Here is an 18,770-nt window from a genome sequence, read left to right as displayed (position 1 = left end):
TCCACTAAACATCTAGATGTACAATGTTTGGCATCTCAAGTGGTCTTAACTCTTCAAGACCAACCAAATGGACCAAAAAGGATCAAAACAAGCTTAAGAAGATATCTAAGCAATAGATAAGAAAGGTATGGACTTTATACCTCCAAAAGCTCCCTAAGATAAAGTAGATGCTGGATCTAGAAGCTCAACCACGTCCAAGGCTTGCACCACAAGTTCTTCTTCCTGCAGACACACCAAAAATGTCTCTTTTTTGTCACTTCAAGTTCAAAATCACCTCTAGTGACAACTTAGGGGTTTAGGGACGTTTAAAGGTGAGGAGACTAATAAAGGTGAGGGTCTACAGGCCATAAATGAGTTTAAATAGGGGACAATTCCGAAGATTCGGATTTTAGTCTCAGGCCACATACGCCCCGCGTACAATTGTCATTATCGTCACCACCACAATCGCCATTGTCGTCACCGCTATATGCCACATGTCACCACTTCCATTACCACCTACCACCACCACATCTACTGTCACCTACTACCACCGCCACCTGCCACCACCGCCAGAACCACCACCTATTACCCCCTTTGCCACTGCCACTAGCCACCATCACCACAACCGCTACGACCACCACCCATTACCACCACCACCACTACTGCTATGATCACCACCCTCTGCCACCACCACCGCCACCATAATGCAACCACTATCATCCATCACCACCACTACCCCTAGTACCACAACCACCGTCACCATCATAACCACCACCACCTCTGCCGCCACTATTGCCACTTGCTACCACCACCACTACCATCGCCACCAATATATGTGAACCCAAGATGCAAATTATGATTGTGGAAGTTCTTCTTGGGTGAAGTCTAAGGTGTTTTAATAGGAATTTAACACCACGGTTGAAAAATCAATATATCATCACATTTGATCTCTTTTAAATGATGAAACTATGATAATTTGGGTTTGTATATGAGACCTACTCTTGAAATTTAGTTTGCATGTATGGTTTAAGTATGGACTATGATGAAGGAATATGTACATGTTCTCTTGTAATTCTAACTTGATTAAACATAGATTGTGAAATATTGTGGCATTTTTAGTCTAAAAATCACGAATATTGAAATTAGCATGTTATGGTTGATGTAAATGGTGCAAGAACAATGGTAGTCTTACTATTACTATTATTATTATTATTATTATTATTTGTATTGAATGGTATTTTTACGCTTGGAATTATTTGGCCAAAGGAATTCTAAGTTATATTTAGAGTAAACTACAGAAATGGTCCTTGTGGTTTGGGGTAATCTACGCGTTGGTCCCTAAGAAGAATTTTTAACTCGGACCATCCATTTTATATGTATTTGTTACGTGTTGAGTCCCTACCATCCTTAAAAAGCCCTTACATGATTATTTTTTATAATTAAGATTATATTTTAATAATAATTTCTTATTGTTATTACTTGTAATATTATTATTATTAAAAATTGATAAACAATATGTTGTCTTCCTTCACCTCATCCAACCCACCCCCTATTGTTCGCCTTCTTCGTCAGGTTCTCCACCACCCAACTACCACCAGCCCCTTTGTCTTCTTCAATAAGACTACTTACAAACCATCACAAACCCTTTTGTCTGAAGCAAATCGCCGAAAAATCAAAGCAAGAACCAAGTCATAAGCAAATTACCCCTAAATCTAAATCAAATCAGAAAAGCAAATTGGAAAATCAGAAAATTAACCACCATATCTGAACCAAACCTTAATAAAACCAAACCAAAAACCACATTTGAAGAAGACACTAGAGTAACTAGGAACAAATTTGAAGCATATCCAGAAATCAAACCTGAAGGAATTCACCGGAGAAATCAGATCGGGAAAAGCTAAACCTGACGACTCTCACCCTATTTTATCGTATCACCCACTTACTCCCCCTCCCTTCACCCTTCGTCTCCCTTTCAACACCAAGATGTAGAAACGAAAACATCCAAAAATAAAAAAATATGGCAATTGGTTCTTGTTCTCGTTCTCCAGGTGCAAGGACGACCACTGGGGTTTAATTTTACAGGGAGAGGGGAGGACATAGGGATGATGGTCGACGGTGATGGATTATCTCTTACACACCATATCCTTCTGAGTTGTAAATCTGTTACACACCAGTAGCAAAGATGAACGAATGGGCGGAAGAGGTGATTTCCGGCAACGAAGGTGGTCGACGGTGGGGTATAAGACGATGTCATGTGGATTCGGCGAACTTATATGGATGGAGGAATGGGGATTAAGGGATCATGATGGCCAGTACACATTTTCTTATTTTATTTTAGTTTTTTAATTGGTTTTTATTTATGTTTTTATTTATTATTTATCATAATGGATAAATAAGGCAAAATATATATAATAAGGGTAATGCGGTCATTTTATGTCTATCAGGGACAAAACGCGTAACAAAAACAAACTATAGGGATGGTCCGAGTTAAAAATTCTTCTTAGGGACCAAACGTATAGATTACCCCAAACCACAAGGACCATTCGTGTAATTTACCCTTATATTTATGCTTGTAAACCGGAATTGTTTCATTGACAACACAAATATAACAAATTGGCATATTTAAAAGGATATAACACGTGATTTTCAGTGTTATGAGATTAGGATATTCTAAAAGTGTCTTATGATAATATAAGAACTAGAATTAGATAACAAATAGTAGGAGTACAATTATGAGTGAATGTTAAATTAGTTGAATGGGTTCATTATAATTTATACATATAATGAAGTGAACTTTACTCAAAACGAAGGACAATGTAGAAATTACCACTAGACTAACTTTCCAAGGTGAATACTTGGTAATACATTTATCCAATATGGGACAAAAATATTTTATGAGCTATTACTTATATTTTAGAATAAATGCAATATGTTTTGTTATTAATGATAAAAACTATGAAAAAAAAAAATGATTTTGTTTTATTGCTTACATATATTACATTTGTGTGGATTAATGTTACCGGAAAGCTTATGATTTTATCCTAATGCTTATACGGTTATACTATATAAGTTGTCACATTTAACCTTAGACATAAGTTCAAGAGTTTAAACCATTTTTTTACCAACAACCTCCAAGTAAGGGAAAACTGCAATAAAGTCCCTACATATTGGTCTCATAATCGATTTAGTCCTTATATATTTTTTTTATTCAATTAAGTCCCTACATATATTTTTTTTATTCAATTCAGTTTAACCCTTTGACCCGGTCAACAGGTCATCCAAGTTTCAAAAATTATATTTTTTGCCCAGATTTCAAAATTTATTACAAATTTGATCCAAAATTTACACTTTTGTCCCAGATTTTAAACTTTTTACAAATTTGGTTCAAACTTTACCCTTTTTGCTCAAATTTTAGAATTTTATTATGAATTCATCCTAATTTTAGTTTTTTTTACAACTTTTTTTCTCAAAGATTTTTTTCTAATATGTTTTTTCTTAATAAAATCATACTTATACAAAAAAAACATATTTTCACTTAAAAATTTTATATTTTCTATATAAAAACTTTTTTTAAAAACTTTTTTTATATAAATATCTAGTTATAAAAATAAATATATAATAAGTATATAAATATATACAAATCCGTTTTTATAAAAAAATGTATACAAACACCTATTTTATCTATATTTTTTTTTCTAAAATCGTGTTTGTTTACATTTTTTTATAAAAACTTATTTTAGTAATTTTTTATATAATACGTGTTTGTATATATTTTATCAAATGTATATACACAAACACGATTTTATAAAATATATACAAACACGTATTATATAAAAAATTATTTAAACACGTTTTTATAAAATGTATACAAACACGATTTTATAAAATGTATACAAACACGTATTATATAAAAATTATTCAAACACGTTTTTATAAAAAAAAAACACGATTTTGTAAAAAAATGAAGATACACACCTATATATATATATATATATATATATATATATATATATATATATATATATATATATATATATATAAGGTGATAGGTGTTCGTATACATTTTTTTGTAAAATAAGTTTTTGTATACCTTTTTTTATAAAAACGAATTTGTATATATTTATATACTTTATAAATATATATTTTTATAACTAGATATTTCATATACGAAAAACTTTTTAAAAAAAGTTTTTATATAGAAAATATAAGATTTTTATGTGAAAATACGTTTTTTTTTTGTATTAATATGATTTTATAAAGAAAAAACATATTAGAAATATTTTTTAGAGAAAAAAAGTTGTAAAAAAAACTAAAGTTGTGATGAATTCATAATAAAATTCTAAGATTTTGGCAAAAAAGTAATGCTTGGATCAAATTTGTAACAAAATTTAAAATCTAGGCCAAAAATGTAAATTTTGGACCAAATTTATCAAAAAATTTGAAATCTGGGCCAAAAATGTAATTTTTGAAAATTAAATGACCTGTTGACCGGGTCAAAGGGTTAAATTGAATACGATTACCGGTATTTGAGACTTAATTGAATAAAAAATAAATATAGAGACTAAATCGATTATGAGGCCAATATGTAGAAATTTTATTGGAGTTTTCACTCCAAGTAATGTTTGTTGAAATTTTTTTTCTGCTATGTTTGTTGTTGCGAGAACGTTCTTAAAAAAATTAGGCTATTCAAAGTAATAATGAATTACAAAGTCGAGAAACGAGAGGAGTTCAATGTTCGGGATGAAATAGAGAAGGGGGCAAACCGGCAAAGGGGCAGAAAATCAGAACACCGCCGCTAGCAACTGAAACCAGGATCAACGGCGGACAGAAACGAGCAGCAGATGAGGAGTACAAAAGCGGCAGCGGAAAAAAAAATGATGAGAGAAGACATATATAACTAAATAGCTATGGACGAATAAACACAGAGGACCGCATAGCGCAGTGGATTAGCGCGTTTGACTTCGGATCAAAAGGTCGTGGGTTCGACTCCCACTGTGGTCGCTATTTTGTTCTTTGATTCTTTTTTACACTTTGAATTTTTTTCCACTATTAATCTATTTCATGTATCTTAGCTGTCACAACCTGTTTCATCAAATGCCTCAAAGGATCTTACTGGGTAATTATCAAAAGAGAGTAAATTCCACCATTGGTTCATATGGTTTGTGGTAGCTTGCGTTTGGTCTTTATTTATTTATTTTCATTAGGAAGATCCTTATTGTTTAAATCTATTTCGATTTTGGTGTCTAATATACATAAAATGACTATATGGTTTGGGGTAGCTTTGAGGCATTTGATGAAACAAACAACGTCGTCCTTCCCCACCTCATCCGTCTTCTATGACAAACTAAAGGAAATCAAACAATAATTTTTCAAAAATAAATCCTTATGCAACCTATCCAGTGACCCCAGTGAAAAAAATCGATAAGCTAAATCAGAACCACTGTCGTTGGTTTTCAAAACAGTAAAACCCACACACACAAACACACCGGAGACTATCATGTTCCATCTAAAAAAAGACGGATCTCCTTCCCTTTTCCACCGATAAACCACTAGAACCTATATATACCCTATCATTGGAACCATCTACAAAGGTTGTAGATGGCGGAGGAAGGTGTGCATTGATGGCAAATTTGTTCAATCCATCATCGAAGATCGAGAAACACTTCATAGCCTAATAAACGCACAATAGTTAAATAATAGTAAAGCTAGCAATGAGCTTACATTGAAAACAGTTGTTAGCAATTTAAAAAAATCAAAATTAAAAAAAACTGAAAAACTACAATCGAGTAGTAACCATGCCAACTAAATTATAGTGGCAATCAATATGTATTTCACAATGATTCGGGTCTTTCTTGCTGAATAGAGTTTGGCATTTTTTTTATGAATTCAATTACAATATAGGTGGCTTTTAATTAAAAGTATTCGTAGACACATGAATCTTTTCGAGACAATTTTCTAAACCTAATTTTATGTCCTCTTGGTTTCATATACTTAAAATATATTGTTTTAAACCACATGTAACATCCCAAAAAATACTAAATAAAATTTTTTATTTTTAATCAACCAAAATCATCAATCATTCGTTCCAAAACCAACAAGGTGGGATAATGTATAAAATATTTATCAGAGTACAAATCATATCTTAAGTGCAGAACATCCGTGGATGCGATTCAAATCACGTCGAGCTCTTCCCCTTAAAAATAAACAGTACCTGAAAACATTTTAAACATAAACAATAAGGACAAAGTTTAGTTAGTTTCCCCAAAATACTACATACCATACATGCTCATCAAGCTATCCGACTCCAGAACCTTAGCCCGAACCCTCACTGGCACCAGAATTGCCAACAGGTCTGCCTCACAATGCCACCATACTAAAAATAGACTAGACAAACCATCAGAATGCGCATCATATATATATATATATATATATATATATATATATATATATATATATATACATCGGGGAATTACAACTCAACAAGCTCCCTGGATTCATCGTAGCCCTCTTTGAGTTGAGTACGGATCCTCTACTTCCAATAGCACAGAGTACAGACCCATACTACCTTCCACATTTATCCATACTTTCCTCAATGATTACATTGACTCTACCAAGTCACTTTATAACCATACAATTCCCCTCACAGATAAGGCTCCCAACACTAAATATCATCCTAGGTTTTCCTAGGGCAAACTTCACACCACTCTCCGCCATCAACTGTAGAAGGAACTCCCGCTAACTTCCTCTAACTAGCTCACGAATACAATTACATATTACAAAAAGACCAGATAATTCTTGGAATAAGAGGCCTCACACTACAACGGTTGGAATCAAACAAGAGTTGCACAATAGAGTTAAAACCTAACCTTCTATATTTTCTAGTTTTTATAATACGTGACTTAGCATATTCGCTTACTAGTTAGCTAAAGTTAGTTAGAACTCCTAAAAGCACAAAGCAGGCAACATTCGGGCATCAAGTAATCAGAACCAAGCATCACCTAATCAGGTCATCCTATCACCGACTGATCAGCACTAGCATGCAATTCTAAAAGCTCACACAATAGACATACAAAGGCATCTCTCCTAGCATTCTATCATGCAAAACTGAGCAAATCCTTAGCCTTAAATAGCATGTGATTCACATATTCACAGATCAAAGCATATCTAATAACATGTATGAGTATTTTGGGAAACTTACTTGAGCTCAGCTGATTGCATGCACAACACCCTCTCTTATTTTAGAAAAACCTTTTCTTAAAATATATCTCTTTTTGGAAAAAATAACTTTACCAAATCCTTAGTTTGAGTTCAGACACACCCGCGAGTGTGCCCAAATCCCTCAAACCAAGGCTCTGATACCAACTTGTAACATCCAAAAAATATGACCCAAAAATTTCATTTTTAATTTAAGTAAAAACAGTATTCCAAAACATTGTTCATACAACCCAGAAAAATAAGTATATCAAAAATCATAAAATTAGAGTGTGTCCATAAACAGAATCCATATGGTGTGTGCAATGGAGTCAACTCGAGCTCTTCCCCCTAGAACCGGAAGTACCTGAAACATAAACTAAAAACCGTAAGCACTAAGCTTAATGAGTTCCCCAAAATACGCATACCATACATACATATCATATAACGGGCCTAGCCCAAATAGTATAACGGGCCCCGCCCTAACTCGCATAACGGGCCCCGCCCAATGAGTATAACGGGCCCCTCTCTAACTCGGATAATGGGCCCCACCCACATACAAATCATATAGCAAGTAATAACATACAGGATAATCATCGGGCCCCGCCCAGAAAACATACAAGCACATATACATACTTTTGTCACACAGACAATAAGTATTTAAACTGATCATATCATGGGTCGGCATTGGTGCCTTCGACATGCTATACATGGTGAGGAAACTCACCTCGAATGCTGAATCTCACTGAAGATACCTAGTTGCTGTCCTAACGACTCCCCGAGCTATCAGTACAAAATAACACCCAATTAACACTTGGGTTCTAAAGTATATCGAATAATCCATATTTGGGGTAAAATTACCATTTTACCTTTGATCTAGTTAACCCAGAACTAAGGCCCAAATCCAAAATCTAAAAGGCCCAAAACCAAATAATCCTTCATGACCCAATTTTCCTAGTTGGGACCAACCCTTTCATGAGCCTTCCCTAAGCCCAATAATCTTTTCCAAGTCCAAGACACTTGATCTTAGAAGGCCCAACAAGAGCTCATAAACCCAAGCCCAACAGGAAACCCAAACCCTCGGCCCAACTTGCAAAATCCCTCTGACTGAGTACGCGGAGCGTACTAAGATGTACGCTAAGTGTACTCACTGCTTGGCTTGTACACTGCGTGTATAAGCTTGTACGCCCAACGTACTCATCCATATAGCCAACTTTTCCATTAAGCTCTTATTGCTAAAGTCCAAGGGTCCAAACCATATATCTGAGTCATAATCAACGTCTAGAACCATAAAGTCACTGACTTGGTGACTTTACATGCCCCAAATGAATTGAAACTCGAAATATAACATTTCTACTTCCATAAAATGAACTCAACTCATGCATGGGTGAGTTTCAACCCAAAAGATGTTGACTTTAAGACTTAGAAACCTCATAAACGTCAAGAGCAACAACTCATAACTAGATGTTGACTTATGGTATTGCATCAAGCCACCAAAACTCACCCATAGGACCAAAAGTTAACCAAAATCAAGCTAAAACTAGATCTAAGCTATGACACATCAAGTTCAGAACTTTATACCTCCAAAGAGTGCCAAATGATGATGAAGCTCCGGATCCACAAGCTCTCACTCTTCCAATGAAGCTTCAAGATGATCACCTTCCTTCAAAAGCACCAAAATATACCCAAAATGACCCTCTAAGCTCAAGAACACTCAAAAATGGAGTTAGGGTTTCATGGAGGTTGATTAGGGACAAGAGGGAGGCTGATAGAAAAGATCCTTGGGACATAATGTTCTTTAAATAGTGCTTAAACCCTAAATATTAGGTCTTTGGGTCTGGACACACACGTCGTGCATACCAGCTTGTACGTTTTGTGTATGTGTATGGCATCCGTGACTCACTTACTCGTGTTTGCCCTGCGTACATAAGGCGGTACACCTAGTGTACGACACCCCCACCAAGCCCAAAAGGTTAAGTCCAAGATCTTCAAAGCCCAAAACAAAATTAAATGAGGAAGCAAATTAAATAAATAAATAGGTACTCATCCAAAATATATTCCTTCTTTTCGTATCTAAGGGTGATACTTAGAGAACAAATCCATTCAAGATAGTTCGGACCAACAAGTTTGTTTCGCGAGAGAAGTAGAAGCAATGAGAAGTTTGATGATAAGGTATATGCGGGTGAACAGGTGCACTATCACCTGCAGTCATTTATAAGAATAAACAAAGTTTAAGATTAGTTTATTCAATACTCTTTTTAAGATAATTACCCAGTTATAACATTATTTAATAAAAGGTTAGGATCCATATTTCGCTTCAAGATGCAAAGTGGACTAGCTGAAATTACACAATGAAATTACTTAGGTAGGCAAACTTTTGCCAATTTCAATCTCTATGAAATTCCAAGATTTTTCGAGATTTACTGACTTTAGTTAATTGCATGTTAATCTATTTAATGTTCATTTTAGCATTCATGATTGGATTAGTCGAGGATCTTAAATCAAAATGATGAATTAACCATGCAAAGGAACGATGGTATTTAGCTCAAGTAATTCTTGAGAATCGTGATTATCACATCCTTTTATAATTATATCCCCATATTGATGTGCCGGAAAACCACACACGCATCGTCAACATAATATATGAAAATGTGTATTTTTTTCATGGATAGCTTAAGACTCACGTTTTTACTTATTCTAAAACGAGATTTTGTTTTAATACTTTTATGTTAAAACTTTTTAGCTAGACACATCGTCTTATCAAACCTTTTCGGTAGCTCAACTTAGAACGTAAGAATGCAGTGAGGGTGGCTAGCACTAACGCTTTTAAAAGTTAACCTCATTTGGAATCGGAAAGACCCACTTAAACCTTCCTTATAGTATGAGAGTGGGTGAGCATAGTCATGGTAAGACTGACAATGCGTTCACATATGTGATATATACATATATATATATATATATATATATATATATATATATATATATATATATTAGGGAATTAAAACTTTTTAAAATTTTATGTCTTTTAATTCAATTCGACATGTGAGAATGCAATGTCAATAATTAATTTAAACATATATTCAATATTTGACCCTTAATTAATTAATTAAGCATTAATTAAATAACTAAACCTATTTTTTTGGAATGACAAATCTAACCTAGTCCTACTAAACTACTCCTAATGTCACATATGTTCCGAACGAGAATTGAATACCCGACCTCAAGGAGGGAGGGCAACATCTGGTCCAGCTGGGTTTGAAGCCATTTGGTATTTAACTAATTAGTATGATGTTTTCCAACTCCAAAAAAATTGACAGGTTTGCATGTATTCGAAATCGAGGCAGACATGCAAGGGACAAATGTGCTTGAAACAAAAAAAAAAGCCTTTCCAAGAACAATACGCACCGTGTAGGAGGACCTACACGTTGTGTATCTGGAAGACACAATTTCAAAAGGGGAAAATTAAGGTTTATTTTATCGACCCCTACGCACAACATAGCGTGGCCTATGTATCGCGTAGGCTGAAAAATTATTTAAATCCTTACGATATTATCAGTCAATTCTAAAAACATTTAAAACTAATTTAAAGTTTTAGAGATCGAATCTTATATGAACATACAAACTCAATTAAACACAAAGGAATGGAAATCCTAATGTGTCATAGACATGGACAGGTAGGCTCTGATACCATTGTTAGGTTATGAGGTCTTTTGGCCACAAAGGCGCACAATGGAAGCATACATATAATCAAAACATAAACTCATGAACCCAAGAAATGATCCATGTTCAACCATGTCTAGGCAACCTAATAAAGCAAGAAGAAGAAAGAAAGAGAACATGCTTTTGTGGTCTTCAATGTCTTAGTCTTCGCCACTTAATCAAACTTTAGAGAATCCAATGGAGAATCCATATTTTTTAATTGCACCGAAGAAACAAACAACATTGGAAAACACCCAACCTGGAACCTGCTCGAGAATCAGACAAATCTAAAACTCGTAGCCTGCTACGCGACGCATGGGACCTTCTATCGTGACACGTCAACGAGGGTTTCGAGTATTTCGACATTTAAGAGCACCACTGAATTTATGAGGGTTTTGACTTTTGACTATTTTATCTAGCACACAAATCCACTTTTAGGCCTCTCTATTTATAGGGGAAAGATTCAAAACCTAACAGATAATTATCTTGTCTCAGAACAAATATCCTTAACTTTGGTAATTATTTGATATTCAAATCCTTTTATTTAGAACATTCCGGATTTTTCAAGTTTCATTTAATTAATCAATCAATAAATTAATTAACAAACTAAAATGAAACCCCAAAAAAATCAAGACAATTTAAAACTTTTTCAACCATTCAAACCATTAAGTTATTACAAAGTGTTTTCAAAATATTTTAAACATCACGGTATCCCAGAAATCCAGATCATGAAAACATGAGGAGGTTTACGATCACGCCTTCGCCTTACCGCGATCATCTGAAGTACCTAAAACAAAATCCAAAACTTTATGCCATGTAACTTGTCGAGTCCCTTCAGTCCATTCTCATTCAGACGTTTTTAAACTACCCCAAAGCTCCAAAATGCAGATCTAACCTCTTAGGGCATGGTTTCCACGTACAGTTGCAAACTTCACGTGAATGCATGGTCCTAGATGCCAAAACCAAGTTAAAGGAAAGGTTTAACCCAAAAACAAGGGCCCAAGCTTGCTAAATCTGATAATTTTATGGTTATAGGGACCTAGAGGAGTCTAGATCTGAAATTACAACTTCAGATCATGACCAATACCCGAAATGGTTCACATATATGCTAAAATGGCCCTTAACTTAAGCATGGAGAGATCTAGCTAAAGAGAAGTCAAGGTAACAACTTGTTACCTTCCACATGATGCCAAGATGAAGTAGAAGTCGAATCCAAAAGCTTCTCCTTGTTCCAAGTTCCTTAGACTTCAAGTCCTCTGCACAAATTCACCTTCCAAGCTTCTTAACACACAAAATGGAGTAAAATCGCGATTAGGGTTTTCTGAGCTCAAGAGGGACGGTAAGGGAGGCTGGGGGAGGCTAATGATCCTTTAAATAGGGTGCAAAACCCTGGAAATTAGGGTTTCATCTTCCAGCTCCTACTCGTCGATTCGGGGTCCTCCAACTCGTCGAGTAGACTACATAAATCACACAGGCTGACTAAACTCTACACGACGAGTTGGGGCCTCCAACTCGTCGAGTAGACTTCCTTAATTTCATGAAATCACTAAATCTCATTTTCGGAAATCGGGATGTTACATAAAACCCTTTAATTAATCTCTTTCCAGTTTTACTCATTTTGTTCTTGTGTGTAACCCCAAAGGACAATGTTATAACCGACTTGTTGTGGCTATGGCACCATTGTAAGCTACCTCTGAGTAGACCTAAACTTGTAAGTTATAGATATCCATTCACCTTAATCATGTTTCTCCACCATTATGGGTTCTGCTCTTTAGACTTTGCAAGGTGTGGTGCCTTTTGACCTCGTTAAGCGTTGTGGCCCCTTGACACCTATTTTTCATCATGCTCGAGATCAAACTCGTCAACTAAACAAGTGTACACTTCGCACCATCTAACTTGTTTTTATCACTATTTGATGCCCTATTAGAAGTCATTTTAATTCTAATTACACCAAATGGTCAAGTGACACTAAAATTATTAAATACTTTAACCATCTTATCATTATATACTCGATAACATTGACTTTTATATCCTTTACTAGGAGATAGATCTCATATACATGATCTCTCCTTTGCGTATAATACTTACTCCCGCATGCAAACTTCTACTCCCTCCTTATTAGTCTTCTCGTTGAATTGGACTAAAGATATTATCTCATTACGTACTATACTAAATTTTAATTATTTCTCTTCCAACGTCTTCCTCCAAGTATCCATCTCATCATTCAATTCCATCGGTATCTCTTGCCACCAATATAAAATCATCAACATTTCCATTTTCAATTGAAATCATGTGGATATAAGAGTGAAACAAAGCAAATTATCTACTATTAACATTTATCGATGCATGTACTATAATCATCTATTGTGACTTTGTAAGTTTTATGTTTAAAGCTATAGGCATAAATCATGGTTGCCTTAGTTGTGTAGCCTGTTTTATTTAACCTTGATGTCATATGTTTGGACCGTAACTATAGTAACTTGTTATTTATTTATTTTTGCACACGGGTCATAAAAGTCTAACCCTCTTTAGATCTAACACAAGTCCACCCCATTCAAAGCAAAACCCGACTCATACAAGATGTTGGCTCACATATGATCCCTCAACTTTTGTTTTTTACAATTTTGACAAATGTTTGATTATTTTATGTGAATTTTGTCCAAATGTCCGTAACAAATTATCCAAACCTTTTTTTAAACTTTGTTTTTATTTTCTTTTTAAAAACTAGTTTTTTCATTTACAAGATTATATTTCTTGCAAATTCTTTTAAATCTTATTTAACGATATAGATCTTAAAAAAATTGTATTTATAGAATTATTTTTTTATAACTTTTTAAAATGTCCGCTTTTATGCTTATGGTTTTTTAAGATTCACTACTAGAAAACTGGGCAATTTCCGACAGCCATATCTGTCAGAAATCCGTCACTAAAGCCAATTTTCGATGGAATTAGGTCTGTTGTAAAAAGCCCTGTGGGTAAATATTACTGACAGAATTTGTGACGGATTACCGACAGATAGCAACGGTCTTTCGTTCAACTTCTTTGACCAAATTAACAACAGGATAGTGACGGAGTATCGACGAACACATTATTGACAGAATACTGACGGACACTTTTATTGACGGAATACCGACGGACACTTATAGTGACGGATTTCCGACCAAATGTACTTTGACTATGTTTGACTGCATTTTGATAGATTAGCGACTGACTGTTTTGCTATGGATTTCCGACGTAAGTACTATTTCCGTCACTAATCCGTCATAAAATTGATAAAAATTTTAAAAACTTAAAATATCCAATTTTTTTCTGCCCAAAATACAGAAAAAAAGACTTTACATTTAAATATAAAAAACATCAAATAACTATTACTAAATCCAAAACCAACTATTAGTATTTAAAAACCTTTCATAATCCAAAAATCAAATATTAGTCATTAAATACCAAAATAACATAATCCAAAACCAAACAATTTAATCCAAATTTTATATACATATTTGATTTCAAAGTTAAGTATAATTCTTGATTTACTCTTATGTTATGATTTGGAAGATGCATATTCTCGCAAATCTCTTCGTGAACACATTCATATTCAACCTACAGTAAAAACACAATACGAATATAAAAAGTAAATTTTGTAAGCACAAAAAGGGTTTTAAGCCGCTTTTAGCAATATACTTACATTAAAAAAAAATCTGAAACATCATACCTTTAAAATTTAAAATTGTTATTTACCTAAGTGTCTCCTTTAGCAATGTACTTACAAAGTACAATCTACTCCAATAAATGAAGATCAGTTTTGACACATGTCAATCTCTCATAAATTTTGACACTTGTCATTTTATGGTATTTTTAAAATAAATAATATACATATGTCAATTTCTAGGTTTTTTTAATTTTTAAAATTAAAAAAGCCACATAATACATATAGCTATATAAGTAAAGTATTAAATGTAATAAATATGATCTTAAATTGAAATAAATATGTTTTTTCCTTCCTTATTTTAAAATTACTTTTAAAAAATACTTAATGTTTACATTTTGATATTTAATTTTTTTTAATTAACCCATGTAATACATGGGTTTCACACCTATTGCTTTAATAAGAAACATAAAAGCACACCACCACCCATATGTGTACAATGAAAACCACCAACCAAACCAAGACTAGTTCATCCACATCTTTCTCCAGACAATGCATAATTACTATAATTACTGCAACATAACAAATATTTAATTAGATTTTGTATTCATAATCGAAAAAATTGATTTATTATATACTTTAGCAAAGAGCCATGATACATATATAAATAAGAATAAAATCAAAAATGACGAATTGACATATACATTTCATGGCATAAGTTTTGGTAGAAAAAGTTAATTACTAATACTAATAATAGTAATTGAATTATTTTTATAATGTTATTAGTAGAAAAAGTCAATTTAATTCCTAAAAAAGAATTTTTGTTGTATCGACGGATAGCCCAAGTCACTGATTTCGCTTACATTCCGCCGGTAATTACCGACGGAAGTTATTTTCGTCACTATTGTGTCAGTATTCCGTCACAAAAATTAAGGTTTTTATCTTTTTTACAATTCCGTTGGAATTTCATCACTAATTTCCGATGGAAAAATTCTCATCACTAATTTCCGTAGGAATTCACTCAGATTTCTAGTAGTGATTTGTTTGTTTTTACAAATTATTATTATTTTTTACAAATGTTTTTTCTAAGTGGTTTTTTATATATTTCTTCAATGTGGTTGTAAAAAAAAACATGTAACAATTCATTTTTACAAAGCAAAGTATATTATTGCATATAGCTAAACTTAATTCACCAGAAACTATATCTTAAATATTATACATATATAAAAATCAGTAACATCATGGGTGATGCAAAGTGTAAACCGGTATATTTTGGTTAACTTATGAGTTTGAAAAGTTTACCATTTTAAAATAAAATTGTTCTTTCATGTAATTTTGTGTGTAACTTGAAAGGGAACCCTAAATTTTCAAAGGTACTTTATAAAAACCCTCACACTTTCAAAAACTCGTTTGTGTGTTATCCGAAGATTTTATGTGTTTTTACTAATTAACAAAGATATCCATCCCTAAATCAATTTTTTTTTTCCATATGTGTGTCATATAAACATTAGTTCATGTATATATCTAATTTGCGTTATTATTGTGGCTGAGTTTACATGAATTATCGAATTTCTCCATTGATTCCAAGCAATTTTGTGGATGTTCAATCAAACATAACTTTAGGAAACGTAATTACCTTTTTCTGATTTGTTATAAAATTATCGAAGCCCTTCAAAAAAATATTTAGAAAATAATTCAAAGGAAAAAAAATATTAATAGAAAAAGATCAGTTGAATAAAACGGTTATAGAAATTCAGTTCGTTTAGTTTTTCTGTTACTCTGTTAGAACGCTTGGCTGGAAGGATGAAGGAAATTTTGTCTATATAATTTCAAATCAAACGTCTTCTCTCATTCATCTTCAAAACAGTTTCAAGTTTCAACAACTCCGATTCATTCATGCAACGTAACTAACTTCCAATCATCTCATCAACGATGACGACGCAATTTGAACTTCTCTCTGAGATCGATCCATCGAAATTCGAAGCAGTAACCCCGTCGCAGTTCATCACATTCACAATGGTAAATTCCCTCAACCACCGCCGGTGGCTCCACGCTCCAGCACTCCGCGTCGCCGTACTCGATTCTCCGATGGCCAAAGCTGACGATGAATCCCCAATAATCGCTGCCGTGATTGTACCGAGGAACCGGGAAACAGACTGGACCTTCTGTACTGAATCAGGCCATTTTCAGCTCCTATTCAAATTCCATGGCGTCTCCCGCCTCTTTCTAATCGGTAATATTCCGCCTCATCTTGGCGCTTCCGTTTATAAATCCCTTCCGGTTCTTGATTCCGAGGAGCAGGAGAAACTAAAAAACGAATTGAAACCACTACTGATGTCCTGGTATCCCAAAAAGAGTTCTGATAATGCTTTTCCAGAAACCCTATTCTTGACAGATGAAGATGATGTAGCGTATCGTGTGACTGTAGCCAAATTTCTGAGCCCCATTGTTGGTGAATTTCTTGTTGAAGATGTTGAGTTGGTCGGTGGTGATGATCGCAATAAACAACTCCGGAGGAGATTGCGATTTAAGAGAATGCCTAAAGTGATACAATCGGAGGCCCTTCTTGTTCCTATCATTCCCTATGACGAAGCTACTACACTGACAAATTTGCAAAGTTTGAGGTCAATAGAAGGCGCAAAGTTTAATGCTGATACAACAGTTTTGGTTCAACAATACTTGATTCCCATGGTTGCCGGTATGTTCTTGATTGCTTCACATCTCAATGAGCAAATTCACCAATCTTTAGCTCCAACAGCTTTATGTTTAGGGGTTGGTGGTGGCGTTTTGTTAAATTTCTTGGACACTGAAATGGGGTTTGTAGTTACTGGAGTGGAGGCCGATGCTATGGTTATATCTGCTGCCAGATTTCATTTTGGGTTAAACAATTCAGGGTTTAATCGACTAATTGTTGGAGATGCCATAGAAACTATTCAAAACTTTCCACCCCCAAAGCCAGAAGAGGACTCAGATGAACTGAAGGTTGATGATGATATACCAGAAGGAGACAGAGATGATTCAAAGGTTGATGAAAATGTACCACAAGAGTATCATCCTAAATTTGATGTGATTTTTGTTGATTTGGATTCAAGGGAGGCTAAAAATGGGTTTAGTGCTCCACCACCAGAATTTGTTAAGAAACCTGTTTTTGAAAGTTTGAGATCACTTCTTGATGATCATGGTGTTCTTATTATCCATGTGGTTTCTTTGAATCAAGTGTTCTATACAACATTGGTGGAAGAACTTAAGGAAAATTTTCACAAGGTTTTTGGAATTAATGTTGGGAATCAAGATAATTCTGTTGTTATGGCTACTGTGTCACCACCTTCCTCCACTGATGATGATAATGATTTCTTGAAGAAGTTGAAATCTGTGACTCCAGGGACTAATATGGATTCCATAGTGGAATTGTGAAGCATTTTGTATGACAAGTTTATAATTGCAACACTAGAAAAGGAATTGCATCTCTTAAAAGGTGGTGTACATGATTTTGGAAAGGTAAATACTTTGTTTTCTTTCCATTTGAATAGCAAAATAGATTGAGGTATAGTTCTTGAAGACTTGATGGGAACCATTTAAGTCATTAAATGTAAGATACGTTGTAATCAAGAACAAGATTCAAATAAAAGTTGTCCCAATTCTGTCCATTGTCTTTAATATGGTCTCCATACTTGTGTTAATTGTCCAGAAAAAGCTACATGTTTAGAATGCATTCAAGAATCTTGGTGATTTTCATTTTTTTTATTGCAATCTCTCCTGATGCAGAGTTTGTGCTGATTTTATGGAAATTTTACATATAAATATTGAACGAAAAGATTTACTAGGGGTGGCTCTATTTAATGACTCAAGAAAATTGGACCTTGAAAGGTCTTGCATGGTCCTTTTTAATAATATGTATGAATGCATAGGCGATTTGGGGAGATGAATTCATAATAACACGTTACATTTTTATTGGAATCTTGCACTTTTTTATTTTGAATATTTTTTGACTCGAAAACACACACACACACACAAAACAAAAAAAACAAAAAAAAAAAAAAAAAAAAAAAAAAAAAAAAAAAAATCCCAAGCTTCTATGATAAAATACATTTTTTTGTTAGAGATGGTGCGTTTAGTGATAGCAATGGTGGTTGTCAAGAATATCACTAATATATAATGGTTAAAATTAAATTAGGATATAGTTATAGAGTTTGTAAGAATATCACTAGTATATAATGGTTAAAATTCAATTCTCTTTCGATTTTTATTTTTTATTTTT

General features: G+C 33.8%; 1 protein-coding gene and 1 non-coding gene across 2 annotated transcripts; both read left to right on the top strand.

The window, feature by feature from the left end:
- The first annotated feature begins 4,906 nt into the window (after positions 1-4,906).
- Positions 4,907-4,980, top strand: TRNAR-UCG (transfer RNA arginine (anticodon UCG)). The gene has a single exon. It is a non-coding gene; the product is annotated as a tRNA-Arg (tRNA).
- An 11,464-nt stretch (positions 4,981-16,444) lies between these two features.
- On the top strand, positions 16,445-17,926 carry LOC145089943 (uncharacterized). The gene has a single exon (XM_079028320.1). It carries the CDS (start codon positions 16,445-16,447, stop codon positions 17,924-17,926), a length of 1,482 nt encoding a protein of 493 aa, XP_078884446.1.
- Positions 17,927-18,770: the final 844 nt, after the last annotated feature.

Source organism: Lactuca serriola, chromosome 2 (assembly GCF_051521515.1).
Source record: "Lactuca serriola cultivar US96UC23 chromosome 2, Lser_US96UC23_V15, whole genome shotgun sequence".
NCBI lineage: Eukaryota > Viridiplantae > Streptophyta > Magnoliopsida > Asterales > Asteraceae > Lactuca > Lactuca serriola.
Note: the sequence above shows the minus strand (reverse complement) of the source record. Positions and strands in the feature narration are given on the sequence as shown.

Excerpts from the sequence above, each read along its gene's own strand:
- LOC145089943 (XM_079028320.1), top strand. The coding sequence starts at position 16,445 with ATGACGACGCAATTTGAACTTCTCTCTGAGATCGATCCATCGAAATTC.